This window comes from Semicossyphus pulcher, unplaced genomic scaffold (genome assembly GCF_022749685.1).
Source record: "Semicossyphus pulcher isolate SPU_LCO1_2020_fin unplaced genomic scaffold, fSemPul1.0.p SCAF_38, whole genome shotgun sequence".
In the NCBI taxonomy this organism is placed as follows: domain Eukaryota; kingdom Metazoa; phylum Chordata; class Actinopteri; order Labriformes; family Labridae; genus Semicossyphus; species Semicossyphus pulcher.
This window is the reverse complement of record NW_027211713.1, coordinates 357,963-372,500: the sequence shown is the minus strand read 5'-3', so window position 1 is coordinate 372,500 and position 14,538 is coordinate 357,963. Positions and strand designations below refer to the sequence as shown.

General features: G+C 40.9%; 2 protein-coding genes across 2 annotated transcripts in view; one reads left to right on the top strand and one right to left on the bottom strand.

The window, feature by feature from the left end:
- LOC138606833 (beta-1,3-galactosyltransferase 1) overlaps positions 1-5,901 on the top strand; it is a 7,475-nt gene extending 1,574 nt beyond the window's left edge. Inside the window, exon 2 of the mRNA XM_069679298.1 lies at positions 236-5,901. Within this exon, the coding sequence (XP_069535399.1) occupies positions 236-1,376 (1,141 nt within the window). The 3' untranslated portion in view covers positions 1,377-5,901. The remainder of the gene's footprint in view (positions 1-235) is intronic.
- Positions 5,902-11,569: 5,668 nt separating this feature from the next.
- LOC138606832 (interleukin-17C-like) lies at positions 11,570-14,315 on the bottom strand. Its single transcript, XM_069679297.1, has 3 exons — positions 14,196-14,315; positions 13,888-14,108; positions 11,570-12,820 (listed from the first exon to the last, which is right to left on the bottom strand). Exons 1-3 carry the CDS (start codon positions 14,217-14,219, stop codon positions 12,583-12,585), a joined length of 483 nt encoding a protein of 160 aa, XP_069535398.1. The 5' UTR covers positions 14,220-14,315; the 3' UTR covers positions 11,570-12,582.
- Between the last annotated feature and the right edge of the window lie 223 nt (positions 14,316-14,538).

The window sequence follows — 14,538 nt, the reverse complement described above, 5'->3', positions numbered from 1 at the left end:
GAGAGAGAGAGAGAGAGAGGGGGAGGGAGGGAGGGGCAGAGAAAGAGAGAGAGAGGGAGGGGCAGAGAGAGAGGGGGGGGCAGAGAAAGAGAGAGAGGGAGGGAGGGGCAGAGAGAGAGAGAGAGAGATGTGTAGCTGTTTATCATCAGCGTAACATGATATTTGACATATCTACTTTTGACATGTGATCACAGATGCTGATTGATCATTTCCTCTTCCACCTCGTGTCTCACAGTCTTCCTCTCAGCCAGAGCGCCGGGGATGCTGGGAAACCGGCAGAGAGCAGGAGATGGAGCTGTATGTCGCGGCGTCACTGCTTGTTCTTCGTCCTGGCGTTCGGAACACTTTTGTTTTTGTACAACGCAAGAAACCCGGACATGTCGTCTAACCGGAGCTCGTCGTGGTTGTCCCACTACAATACAGTCAAATGGAGGATACCTTATAAAAGACCAGGACCCTCTGCTGCCGTGTCATCATCGGTGACAACGACAGTGAGCCAGAACAAATCTGAGCCCCAAACACTGGCCCCTTATAAATCACCAGGACCATACTTGGTGGAATATCCCTACGAGTACCACTTCACCATCAACGAGCCGTACAAATGTGAGCAGCAAAAACCCTTCCTGGTTCTGGTCGTTCCTGTAGCGCCCCACAACCGGGCGCACCGCAACATCATCCGCAGCACCTGGGGAGGTGAGAGCCTGGACCAGGACAAAGTGGTCCAGCTGTTCTTCCTGCTGGGGCGGCAGAGCGGGGAGGGGGCCGAGCAGCTCCAGGAGCAGCTGCTGCAGGAGAGCAAAGAGCACCGAGACCTGATCCAGAGCGACTTCCTGGACTGCTACAAGAACCTGACCATCAAGACCATGGTGATGCTGGAGTGGCTGGACGCGCACTGCTCTGCCACCTCGTACGCCATGAAGATCGACTCGGACATGTTTCTGAATGTGCCCAAACTCATCAGCATGCTGTTAAACGCTCCAAAGACAAACTACCTGACCGGCCTGGTGGCCAAAGGAGGTGTTGTCCTGAGAGATCCAAAGTCTAAGTGGTACTTACCGGCGTCTATTTACCCCTATCCTCAGTACCCCCGCTACGCTCTGGGCCTGGGCTACGTGTTTTCTCTGGACCTCGCCAAAAAGCTTGTGGGGGCGTCCAGACATGTTAAAGCTGTGTACATTGAAGACGTGTATTTAGGGTTGTGTATGAAGCACTTGAACATCCCCCCCACTGACCCGCCAAAATGGGGATATTTTCAAGTCTTTCCTGTGCGTTACAGCCGCTGTGAGTACTCCCAGCTCATAGCCACCACCACGGACGCTGGCTTGGATCGTGTGTGGGTTTGGAACGACTTTAAGAAACCTGGAAAATACTGCTGACCTGGAAACAACATGTCAGCTAAAGAACAGCTCGAGTCATCGTCAGCTCAGGTTTAACACATTTATTCTGCTCTCATCAGAGACAGTGACGGAGCAGATGAGCACCACAGGAAGTGCCTCAAAAACTTTTGGCTCAAGTGCCAACAAACAGTTTGTTCAGGAACTTTTCAGGTCGACCAGGTGTGCTGTTGTAAAAATGTAGTGTTGTAGTTTTTTGTGATTGAAATCGTTCTGTTGTTTTGATTTCATAAACACTCAACCAGCCGTCACAAACCATTCATCATTCTCTGCAGTAGATGTGGAAGAGGCCAGCGTGACGTCACTCGTCTCTTTCTACACTTTTGTTTTGAAGCCTTAAGTTTGGGGTTCTGGGCTGTTACCATGTTGGTTTTTTGGAGCCAGACTTGGACAATGGAGAGGAGCAAGCAAGGGGTTAGCAAACGCTGATTATCAGCTAATGCTAGGGCTAGCTTGGTTAGCAGGGTGCATCCATAATCAGCCTCCGCAGCCTGGTCAGCGGTCACTCTCAGGTCATTTCTGGACGCTGTCCTCGAGCTAAAGGTCTTTATGTGCTCGTGACGTCGGCTCCAAATGTAATAAAATGTGAATTATCTGTCGGCAAGCTTTATTTTGAAAATCTTACCGGACATTGCATATTTATTTTTGCTGAATTTAAAGCTTTATTTTGAAAGTTTTACGCGACATTGCCTAATCAGAATTCTTTGTACAAAACCACGAGTCGCCCCCTGCTGGCCATTAGAGAGAACACGGGCTTAAGGCTATAGAACGTCAACTTGACCTTTAAACTAAAAAGCCATGCCCACTTCTTCTACACAGCCTATATTTATGTAATTTTTTACTCCAGTATTTTGACTAAAACATGGAGCCAAAAGGCTAAAAAGTGCACAAATATGTACACACACACACACACACACACACACACACACACTTCTAGTGTTTATGCTAAACGTCGACTTAACAGAGAGAAGTCTGGATTCGGTTGTCTGACGTGAGAAAATGATCCAACGAGGTGATCAAGCTCGAGGACATACAGGAAGTTGACTAACGTTCAGTTTGTGACATTCTTTTAATAAACAGGTTTGTTGAGCAGATTTGTGGCAGCAGAGAAACGCTCTCACTGAGCAGGAACGTGTTGAGACACGTCGCAGCGCTCAGGTGTGTTGTTGTTTTTCTGCGTGACGATAGAATGAAAACATGTCCTCGTGATGTTTCCTGAACGCAGCTTTAATTTAATCAGTGTGAAACGTTTAAGCTCAGGGAGGAGAGATGATGCTGAGGAGAGCTGTGGTGATTTGTTGAAAATCTGCACCTTCCTACAAAGATCTCAGAGAAGACGCTTGTTGTGCTCGAGCGACGTGCCTCAGCCTGTTCCCATGAATGAATCAGGTCTGGAGCTGAGAGGAAACATCACGTTCAGAGGAATTATAGGCTCGTTCCAGCTGAAATAAAAGCTTTTTAATGAATGTTCAGGAGATATTTCAGCCACAACACCAATGTACAACACCAATGACTGTATGTATAGATGGACGACGCGTCTCCATCTGCTCCCATTGTACGTAATTGATGCCAAAATAGCCCCTGTGATAGGCGCTGCCATCTTGCGATGGTGACGTCATACGGAGCAAGAGTCTGCGCAGTAGAGATCAGCGAGTGAAGCGGCCGTAGCCACTTCCGCTAACCCAAACACACACTTAACTTACAGCAAGGATCCTGCACGCCGTACTTAACACGCATGTTTAACAGCAGAACAGCTTCTTGTGTTGGTCTGAGGTTAAAGTTCACAGGTATGGAAACTTCAATGACTATAGTGATTGTTTTAGTTACGTTTCCTCTCGCGGATCGTCCTCCGCTCTGCTCACCCGGAACTGATCGGCTGCAGGAGCCGAATTTGTCAACAGAGCTGTCAATCATCATTTTTACAGCATCAAATAACTAATTAAAAGTAAACTTGTCCGAAAAACGAACACTTGGACATAAATCAGCATGATAAGAACTAACTATAATGGCAGAAACCATGTTTAAGAAAAATGTATTTGACGTGTATTTTGATTTTATAGTTTGACTCATGTCCCATCTGTTAACATGGAGGAGGCGGGCTTTATGAGGTATACTGCAGCCAGTCAGCAGGGGGCGACAGAGAGGGTTTGGCTTCACTGTTAGGAAGCTGTCATGTCGGCCATTTTTTTTAGCAGTCTATGTACAAGTCATACTTTGAGACAGCGTTATACAACACATTACATATCAGAGAAATGAACCAACCTTCCAGTGACGAGAAAATGAGGTTTGAAAGGCAGTGAAAAGAGTTTCTCTCCATCACTGTTTGTTATGTAAACAAGATCAGAACCTAAAACCAGTTTGGTTTCATTAGCATACGATCAAGTGTGACAGTTTCTGTGATTTAAAAGACTTTTATTCTGAAGGTAAATCCACAAAGACCCTCCAACCATCAGGGTGAAAAACTGTTCATCAGAAGTTCATCTTCTCCACATGCTGACAAATGATAACTGTGCCACTTGTTTCCCCTGTTAGTACACCTGTGCTGTACCTGTGCAGCTCTCCACGACTCAGTCCGCCCTCTCTCTGTTTTCCATCCTCTCATGTCTGAAGCACGTTAGACGTCTGTGAAGGAGGACGAGGCGTGTCATCCACCACACAGTGTTTTCATGCAATGTGAGATATTAAAGCTTTCTGTGCTTCACAACAACAGCTGCTGTTACAACATTGATTTACTGTACAGTTACAGACGTTACCTGAGTTTACCTGAGAGTCCATGTTGGGATGCAGAGACACCTGGTGGATGTTTGGAGCATCGCAGCTGAACAAGGAGACAAAACTGTGTGTGTGTGTGTGTGTGTGTGTGTGTGTGTGTGTGTGTGTGTGTGTGTGTGTGTGTGTGTGTGTGTTTGAGATGAATGACTGACAAATCAGAGTTGTTTCAAATTATTCCATTTAGTTAAAGCAATGCAAAATATTATTAAATATGAATATTATTAGTCAACACCTTCAGTAGAAGTGTGTGTGTGTGTGTGTGTGTGTGTGTGTATGTATGCGAGTCATGCATCAAAAAGCACAATTGTTCTGTTGGAGTTGAGGTGGAGCTGAATTTGTATCAAACTGCAGCTAATGATTATTTTCATTGTGGATGAATCTGCTGATTATTTCCTCCAATAATTGATTGATTGATAAAAGTAGAGAGACATGTTAGGTAATGTTGACTCAGAGCCAAAGTGACTTCTTCACAATGCAACAGTCCAAACCTTGATTTGTTTTCCAGTTGTAGATTATTATGCGACAGGACGGATTGTTTCCCTGTTAAAATCGACAGCATCGAGGAATATGGTGAAAAAGTGTTTCTGTAATTTATTCAAACAAAACTGGACCAAGACGTTTTCAGATGTTCATTTCACGCGTCTGTTTTATTTTCATCCACCATCTAAGCTAGTGTCGCTGCTTCAGAAGTCCTTGGCAGAAAACGTTCATGAATTTGCTGCACTGACTGTTTAAATAATGGACGCCGTCTCAGTGACGTCAGCCAAGAGCAACGCCTCTTCCTGTTGTAGCGTGACAACAAGCAGTGGTCAACACGTGACTGAGCGTCAGCAGAATCAGGTTTCTTGCCAAGTAGGTGTACACAAGAGGAATCAGTTTTGGTGTTTTGGTGCAGTGAACACAGAACACAATAAAGAGAAGTAAAAGACGTAAATGGAACGAAATAGAAAATATGTAATATGAGGCCTCATCCTCAGCACTGGCTCCCCACAGGGCTGTGTGCTGAGCCCCTGCTCTACACCCTCACGAAAGACTGCATCCAACCACTCCAGTTCATCATCAAATTTGCGGATAACACCCCCGTTGTGGGGCTCATCTCTGGGGGGGACGAGTCCGCTTATCGGGACGAGGTGGAGCGGCTGTCTGGGTGGTGCACGGACAACAACCTGGGCTGCTTTCAAGTCCCTTTGATAGCTCCTCACTCCTCGCCCGAACCGGAAGTAGTTCCGGAGCCGCCATATTGAGGACCGTCTCAAAGCTCTTTTTTTTTTTTTTTTTAATTATTATTACTACATAACATACATACAAGCATACATATCAGACAAATAACCCCTCCCCCCACCCCTTCCATAAGACACAACAAAACAAAATAAAGCAAAATAAAAACAAACAAGATAATATGGTTATTTTGATTATTACAAACATTATTGCCAGATATAAGCTACACATCTCTTTATCTCTTTATCTGGAGTACATATTGAAACTTTCTAGAATTTGTTTTGTTCTGATAGCTTTCTTATTTTTATTCTTTTTTATCAGCATTTGCTTTAGAGTTTGCCCATTTTTTCTTGTGAATATGAAATTTCCCAAGCATCAGGATTAATTGTACAAAAAAAGCTGTATAATTGTCCACATTTCCGTCAAAGTAAATGAAGATGTCCTTTTCCTGTAAAAGAATTGCTTGTCCTGTTATTGTCCTGATATAATGCTGTACATCAGTCCAAAATGTTTTTGAAAATACACGTTGATAAAACAGATGATGAATTGTTTCCTCTTCATTCTCACAGAATTTACACAACAGATCATTATCAATATTAAATCTTGCTAATTTCTTTTGTGTTGGATAAATCTTATGTAATATCTTAAATGAAACCTCTTTAACTTTATTGTTTAAGCAAAACTTCTCACCAACCATCCATGCTTCTTGCCAAGTAATATCTCCATAACATGAGAGATGGGGTTAGCATACAATTTCTAATATATTTATTTGAGCATTTTGTCTTTGTTATATCGACTTCTCCCACAAAAATCCGACTATCAAAAGAGCCAGCAGTAGGAAAAGTAAAATCATAAGTTCCTGCGCTCTGAAAAAGCTGCAGTAAACCTCTTGGTAAAGCATCAAACACATCTGTAAACTCTTTGGGTGGGACTGGAAGCTGAAATTTATTTATAAATTCTTGGTAAGAGAGTAATTGTCCTGCAGCATTAAAGAGTTGTTTAACATAAATAATTCCATAATCAAACCACTTCCTGTAAAATAACGATTTGTTTTTATAGAGAATATTTTCATTGTTCCAGATGTAGAAATTAGTTGGTGAGAAGTTATGCTTATAGATTAGTTTCCAGGCAAGTAAGACTTGTTTATGAAAGTTTGACAGTTTAATCGGTAATTTTTCTATTTTAAAGTTACATTTCAATAAAAAATGGGTTCCACCAACAGCATTAAATACTAACTTAGGAGGAGTGTTCCAGATGCTATCTATCTCTTTGATTAGGTTTGCCAACCACTGCACTTTGAAAGTATTGTTCAACATTTCAAAACTTAACACCTCCATGCCTCCTTTACTTTTAGGGTTACATAGGATCTGTTTCTTTATATAGTGACATCTATTCTTCCAGATAAAGTTAAATACAGTCTTATCTAATTTCTTGTAAATAGCTGGGGGCATTTCAAGAGACAGGGACATATATACAGATCTGGATATACCTTCAGCTTTGGAAAGAAGAACTCTGCCACTCAGTGACAGGTCTCTCATCAACCACATATTAAACCTCTTGGCTATTTGTTGTGTTATTGGGTTAAAGTTTAAGCTACAGCGATCCTTGTCGTTTTTATGAATAACCACACCTAAGTAAGTGACAGTGTTCTTAACAGGAATACCATTCAGGTCTGACAGATCACTTTCTTTGATTGGCAATAGAACAGATTTATTTAAATTCATCCTCAGACCGGATACAGTTGAAAATTCATTAATACAGTCAATTGCTTTGTTTACTTCATATCTATCTCTTAAAAAAATTGTTGTATCATCTGCTAATTGAGCCAATTTAAATTCTTTGTCTAAAGCGTTTATACCTTTAAATGTATTCTTTTTTATGTGTACAGCCATGACCTGTGTAACCAAAAGAAATAAGAAGGGACTTAATGGACAGCCTGTCTGATTCCACGGTTTACACAGAATCTGGGGGTGGTACCACATGTCAGTTTTACTGAGCTGTTACATCCTTTATATAAGGTTTTTATTGCTTTTTGAAACCTTTCTCCAAATCCAAGAAACTCAATAGTTTTAATCGTAAACTGGTGACTGACTGTGTCAAATGCTTTATAGAAATCAACAAATAAGATAAAGCTATCATCAGGTAGAAAACAATTATAATCAATCATGTCTAGTATTAATCTTCTGTTGCTGACTATGTTTCTTCCAGGAATAAATCCAGATTGCTCCTCATCAATAATATCATCTAATCCAAGTTTTAGTGTTTTGGCAAAAATTGAAGCAAATATTTTGGCATCATTATTCAACAGACTGATCGGTCTCCAGTTCTCAGTACTAAGTTTATCTTTGTTTGGTTTTGGAATTAATTTAATCAAACCTTGTTTCAGAGTTGGAGGTAACTTTTTCTAAAGCTTCTTCAAACATTGCTGCTAAAAATGGAGCTAATGTCTTACTGAAGTCTTTATAGAATTCTCCAATCAGCCCGTCATTTCCAGGTGATTTATTGTCTTTCAAAGCTTTAATACAGGTTTGTACATCCTTTAAGCTAATTTTTTGGTCGCAGATTAATTTATAGTTATCATCAATTTTTTTAATATCTGGTTCTAAGCCTTTAAGAAACACAGCCATATTATCTTGGTCTAGTGAGTCAGCACTGTACAGTGTTTCATAGAACTTGGCCACATGTTGTGAGATTTATTTTTCATTATCACATATTACATCATTAACTCTGAGTTTGTTCAGAGATGACTGTTCATCATTTCTTTTTTCCAAGTTCAAAAAGTATTTGGTGCATTTTTCACCTTGCTCAAGCCATCTTCTCCTGGATCTGACAAAAGCACCCTTAGCTTTTTCTTCATATATTTTGTCCAGTTCAGCTTGTGCAGTTGTCAGATCTTTAATTTCTTCTACAGATAGATTTAATTTACTTGATAATCTTATAATTTCTGTGACCATTTGAGACTCTTTCTCTTTGTTTGTTCTAGAGATCTTTTTACTCATTAATATGGCAAGATTTCTAACTTCAAATTTCATTATCTCCCAGTATTTGCTATAACTACTAAGTAACTTTGCTTGTTTCCAGTGTTTATCTATAGTTGTTTGCGTTTCTTTTTGAAATTCTTTATTCTGTAACAGTGTCTTATTTAATTTCCAGTAATCTCTATTAAAATTCTGTTCTCTTACCCCCATATTAATTCTTATTGTTACAGCATTGTCTCAAAGCTCTTATCGCTGCTCGGAGGAGCGAGGAGCGAGGAGCAATGAGCGAGGATACACGAGAGCAGCCTCCACGGAAGTCTTTTACTGGCCGACACGCCCCCTTACTAGATATCAGTTCGTGATTGGACGCTGCAGCAGATCGGACTGATGTGAAACTTGACAACAGGCTTGTTCGAGATGAGCGAGGCCTGCGCAGAATCGATCGGCGCCTTGCCAAGCATAATGCATGACGGTTAGATTGTTGTCCGACTTGCTCTGAAAACCGGCTGCGCGATACTTTAAAGTCCCGCGGGAGCGAGGCGGCTGCAGTTTCTCTCCACCGACTGCACAACGCCGTGCATGATGGGAAACGACTTGTTCTGGTTTGAATGAAGCGCCTATTGGCTGAAAAAAGCCTTGACACCCCCACAAGGAAGTGATGACTTCTGTCTGATTCATCATTATTCATTAAACTTAATGAAGTGTCAGACAGACACCAAACGGGTTTGTCGAAGTACTGTCATTCACATTGTAATGCTTTCCTCATGCCTCATGAACGCTGTCTTAATAAACATAAATACAATAACTATCAAAAGCCCTGAATAAAGTATAATGAGAACTTAATATTCAATCCAATTAAAATAATAATGATTGTAATAATAATAACAACAACAACAACAACAAATGAAGACTTTATTCACTTCAATTTACAGTGAGGTGTTGGTATTATAGTTGCTTGACGAGGCGAGCAGCAAACTTGTCAACAAAGAAGTGTCCGACTTTATGACTCCTCCCCCGACTGCAACCGGCTAATCTCGCCTGTTGTCGAGGCGAGCCGGCGGTCATCTCGAACAAGCCTAGTATCACCGGAGTTTCATATCGCAGAGAGGAAGAAGCGGACCTTAAAACAGACTTTACAGGGCGCCTTGAAACCGACTATAAACAACGTCGGTATTATGAGTTGGTATCTGACAAGCTGAGATCGTTTAGAACGAAATATTGATCATAACTTGTCGTAAAATATAGAAAACGCAGTGAATAACTGCAGATTTGATTTGTTTTCTGAGTCAACATCTGAGTAAAAATAAGTTGTCTAAAAATCTAAAGTAGCAAAAACAGATTCATTTCTATTAAAGAAATACCTCTCGTCATGATCAGTTATTTCCCTGCTAACTTTTATTACGGATGAATGAAAGAATTCAGAGGGAGCAGGAGCGTCTCTCTGTCAGCAGGTAACACTTTTTACGTGTGAGAGTGATCATCAGTGAGGTCGGGTTTGATCAGCGTGAATTGATTTCTATTTATCCTGAAACTTTGAGCCTAATCAATCATTTTCATAGCTCATGAGCAGACAGTATTTGGGCTTATTAAATAATTAATTCAGATCAGATTATCTGTGATCAAAAATGTAAATAATGAACAAATAATATAAAGACACAGTGCTGGTAAGAAATGTCCGTCTGGCTCTGCAGCAGGAACACAGACTGCAGCCTGTTCTTCATGTGCAGGTGTTTGTTACACAGGTAACAGGTTACAGAGAGGAAACACTGTTACTGTGCGTTTTATTAGAATTAATACAGAGCACATGTGTGCAGACACAAACAGCTGTTAAAGCAGACTGACAGCTGATCCAGCGGTGATCAGATGACGCGATCATCACAAACGGACGTCGCAGCACGTGACGCTTCATCGGAAAGGACGTCTCATGTCTCTTACAAAACATTCCCTCGTTTCCTCTCTCCTCTCTTGGTTTCCTCGCGTCTCTCCATGCATCTTTCCCACAAGAGATACATGGAGAGACGCGAGGAAACCAAGAGAGGAGAGAGGAGTGTTTGCACTGACAGGATTGCACCCAATGTCGTTGTACATGTACAATGACAATAAAGAGATTCTGATTCTGGTATAATACAAAATATGTAACAGGTGTGATTAAGAACTGTACAGGTGTGCAGGATATAGGTGAGTGCAAAGATGTAGTTGAGGAGACAAAGATACAGTAAAAAACATAACTGGACAAATGACTCAAAGAAACATTTTAATTTCAGTACATTTATTTTAAAAAGTGCATTTAGTAGAAGTAGAGTTAGAAAGAGACGAGCAGCAGCACCGGAGTCAGTGAGGCTTGTTTGTGCTTTCACTAAAATAAAAGGCTTAAATTCACCTATTCTTCACCTGGTCAGTGAAGGGGCCTTTATTGTCATTAATCGACATTCATTGGCTCATCGATTTCTATATTCATGCCTCAGGATCAAGGTTACAAATAAAAACAAAGCAGCTTCCACAGTGCATCATAAAATATCTAAAAGTGCAAGACAATCTAAAAGAACTCTATTATTATTAAATTATTATAATTATTATTATTAGTATTAAAAAGTCACATCTTACATTGAGACGTCTTACAGCTTGTGTCCAGCAGAGGGCAGCACTCACAGTTTTAAAACAGCTTTATTGGGCTCCTTTACAGTGATCAATGATACATTTCCTTTGATCACAGTAAAAAAATACTACATAAATATTAATTAAAAATATATTTTTTAAAACACACACTTTCAGCACCACATGTCAACGAGCTCCAGGACTCACTGAGGAGTTTAACTGTAAAGATGAAGGTAACACACGTGTCTGACACGTTCCTGCGTCACAGGAACAGTTTGACTTTTTGAAAAATACACTAGTTTTATGAAAACATTGACACCACTCTGATGTATCCAGGAAGCTACAGCCAGGTGAGATAAGCTTAGCATAGAGAATGGAAACAGAGGGGAGCAGATAGCATGGCTCTGTATTAAGCTTACACAATCTGAAAAATGAGACAAAATGAGTTAGTGCGCTTCAGAGGAGCTGCAGACTTTTACTCAAATATTGTAACTTGGAGCCGCTCTGACTTTTCTCGAGGATTTAGAGGTTGAATCCTTTTCAACTAAATTCAATGATTATTTGTTCAAACTGGACAAAGAGCGTGTATGATTCACATACTAACATACTCAGTACAGTATGTACTTCCAAGTGCATCCTTAAGTAAAGATGAAGTAGATTGAGCAGCAGATTGATGACACAGTAAACAGAAGTGCATCACTTTTTAAATACCACATTAAGCTCAGAGCTGTCGCTGAATTAACATTCTTTACAACTAAAACATTTCATCCACTTAAATAAATATTTCAAGTATTATTTTAAATACATTTAAAATAACTTGATATTTTTCTGTTAAATGTTTTTGACATTTTATTTTAATTATTTTTTTATTTAATTTTAAGGTTTTTTTTTAACACGTCCGAAACAAACGTTTTACGTTCTTCTTCTGCTGAGCACTTTGTAACCTTGTTAAGAAATAAAGGTTATTTTGAACATCCTGAGCAGCTTATGTTTAATATTACTCGCCAACAAGTGGAACTATTTTACCTACTGAACAGGCTGAAGAGACGCAGTGCATTATGGCTTTATGGCATTATCTTCATGCACACACACTTCACCCTGAATGTTATGTGAGCCATGCAGCATACTGGACTGCTGTGTTCAATGCTAGCAGCTATGAGGCTAGGTGGTGCTAACACTAAATGCAAACACTGACACACTGATATGTAGCAGGAACAGTCACACAAAGTGTAGTTTGCGAGTGTTGGAGTGTCGGAGGTTTCGACCTGGTGATCCTGAGGGTTACATGAATGTTTGTAACCTCAATGTGGCGCTACAGGAAAAGTCAGAGGATCACCGAAGTCAGCAGGATTGATCCTCTGGGGATCTTTAAAGCCCAAATTTGGTTTTGTATTTCTGCCTGTCAACTGTTTGTCGTAGCTGCTCTGCTTAAAATCTACCATCCGTTCAGGACAATAAAACAAAACATCTTTAAAAGGCTGAAAAAAGCTCCTCCTAGTTTTTCTACAAACAAATCTAAAACTGTGATTAACAACTAACAGATAGATCTATGTAAAGTTTAGGTAACTTGTTAATTAAAGATGAAATATAAAGATCCGCACCTTGAGAGTGTGACAGATTCTGGATTACTTCTTGAAATTTGGCAGCACACAGGTGCAGCCCACAGGCACCATGATCAACTCTTTCTTCAGCTTGTATTTGTCCGTCTCGTCTTCACACCGAGTCTTCCTGAGGACGACCAGCCAGGTTTTCACCTGCACAGAGTTGTAGCTCAGGTTCACTTCCTGGTTGATGATGCAGCCATCACAGAGACACTGTGCGAAGGCGATCTGACGAGGGATCCGGTCCTGATCCTCATTCAGACTAAATGAGACGATCACAGAGAACAGACAGAATGATTTCTGTTTTTCTTTATTCTAATGAGTTTCTTATAAACTGTTTTCATTTACTGACATTCAAACTGTGAGCAGAATTTAATATGTGCTGATGAATACTAACCCAGTATCTACTGAAGAAATTACTTACAAGGTTACAGTAACATGAGATGTATTGCATATAGAGTTTCTAGCCAAGGCTAATTTGCAACCCCTGTCCCTGGTTAGGCTTGTCTACTCAAAGGTCAGAACAAGCCATCATTAAATAGAGTTCATACTTAAGTTGCATCCTCATACATGATTAAAAAGTTTAAATACACATTACAAACATTTTAAAAGTGACACATACAGAATGTATGCATGTATAAAGTGTGTGTGTGCTTCAATGATCGCAGGTTTGATTGAGTTTCAGCCAGTGTTTCACCTTTTCTTCAGATGTTCCAGTAGTGTGTTCCTTTTACTGAAAAACATGACTGACTCAAAGTAGTGTTACGCTGTGCCTCCTTACAGCGGCAGCTTGCGGATGCTCTTGTGGCTATTCTATCAACATTTGTTTTTGTGGCATATGGACGAAGTACAGCGGGGGCGAGATTATTTACACATTTAAAAAACAATTTAATAAAAGAAAATTTGATAAAACTTGTTGTACTTTTCCAGAATGATACAGTGGTGCCATCTCATTTAGTGCTTGTTTGTACAGCGATGCAACCGGTTTGATAGTTGACTGTGAGGCCTGGCTCCATACAGTAACACAGTAGGATAGGATATGTGTGAAAATATCATGGCATGCTTGAATAAGTGAGCTGCCTTAAAGGAGGTATAATGTCTGATCAGTCAGATATCTGAGTCTTCTTCCTCCACCACTGCAGTATGACACTTTCAGTCTCAGTGAAGTTCTTCTTCAAAGCAGTGTTTTTACTTCAGTAAAACGTTTGAGTACTTGCGGGTAAAATATCAGAGCACTTCTCCCGGCACTCTGTTGCTTCTTTTGTAGTGATAGATAAGTATTAACTTTTTGTCCCTCCGTGATCCCCGTAGCAGCGTGCAGTCACGTACCTGTACGTCCAGGGGGAAAGGGCGCGTTTGCGATGCTCTCCGCGCATCTGTTTGGCGGCATCTGCGCAGCTGCTCAGATTTGTCTCCTTCAGTAAGTTCTGGTAGTTTAGCTTCTCCCACGGTGACGTCTTCACTCGCTGATTGACCTCGTCCTGGCTGAGACACCTTGACCCTCCGGCGGCAGCAGAAGAAGTCTGGATCAACAGAGACCAGATGGAGATCTGCAGACATTCAAACACATTAGAATCACTGTGGGGACTTTCGTGACATCAGAACCAAACTGTTCCCAGTAAAACACTCTGATTTACCATTTGTACACCGGTCCACTCCATCCTGAACCCAGACTCGTGTGACTGACACCAGCGGCTCCATTAGACCCGGTTTATATATGTTAACAGAACCTGCACGTGGAGACTGGACACCCTGGAAAATCCTTTATCCGAGTATTTCCTTCTACCGCCTGAAACGCAGACGCCTCAGTCTGTGACCCCGCCCCCCTCCGGACTGGGCGGGTGTGTAACGCGAGCATCTGACTTTAAATTCTCCTGATTCCTTTTTTTATCTCGTCTTTGAAGCGCTCTGTTCAGACTCCAGGTGATCTCATTTCTTGAAGTACTTCCTCTTCACCCTTTTTTTACCTCTACTTCATAG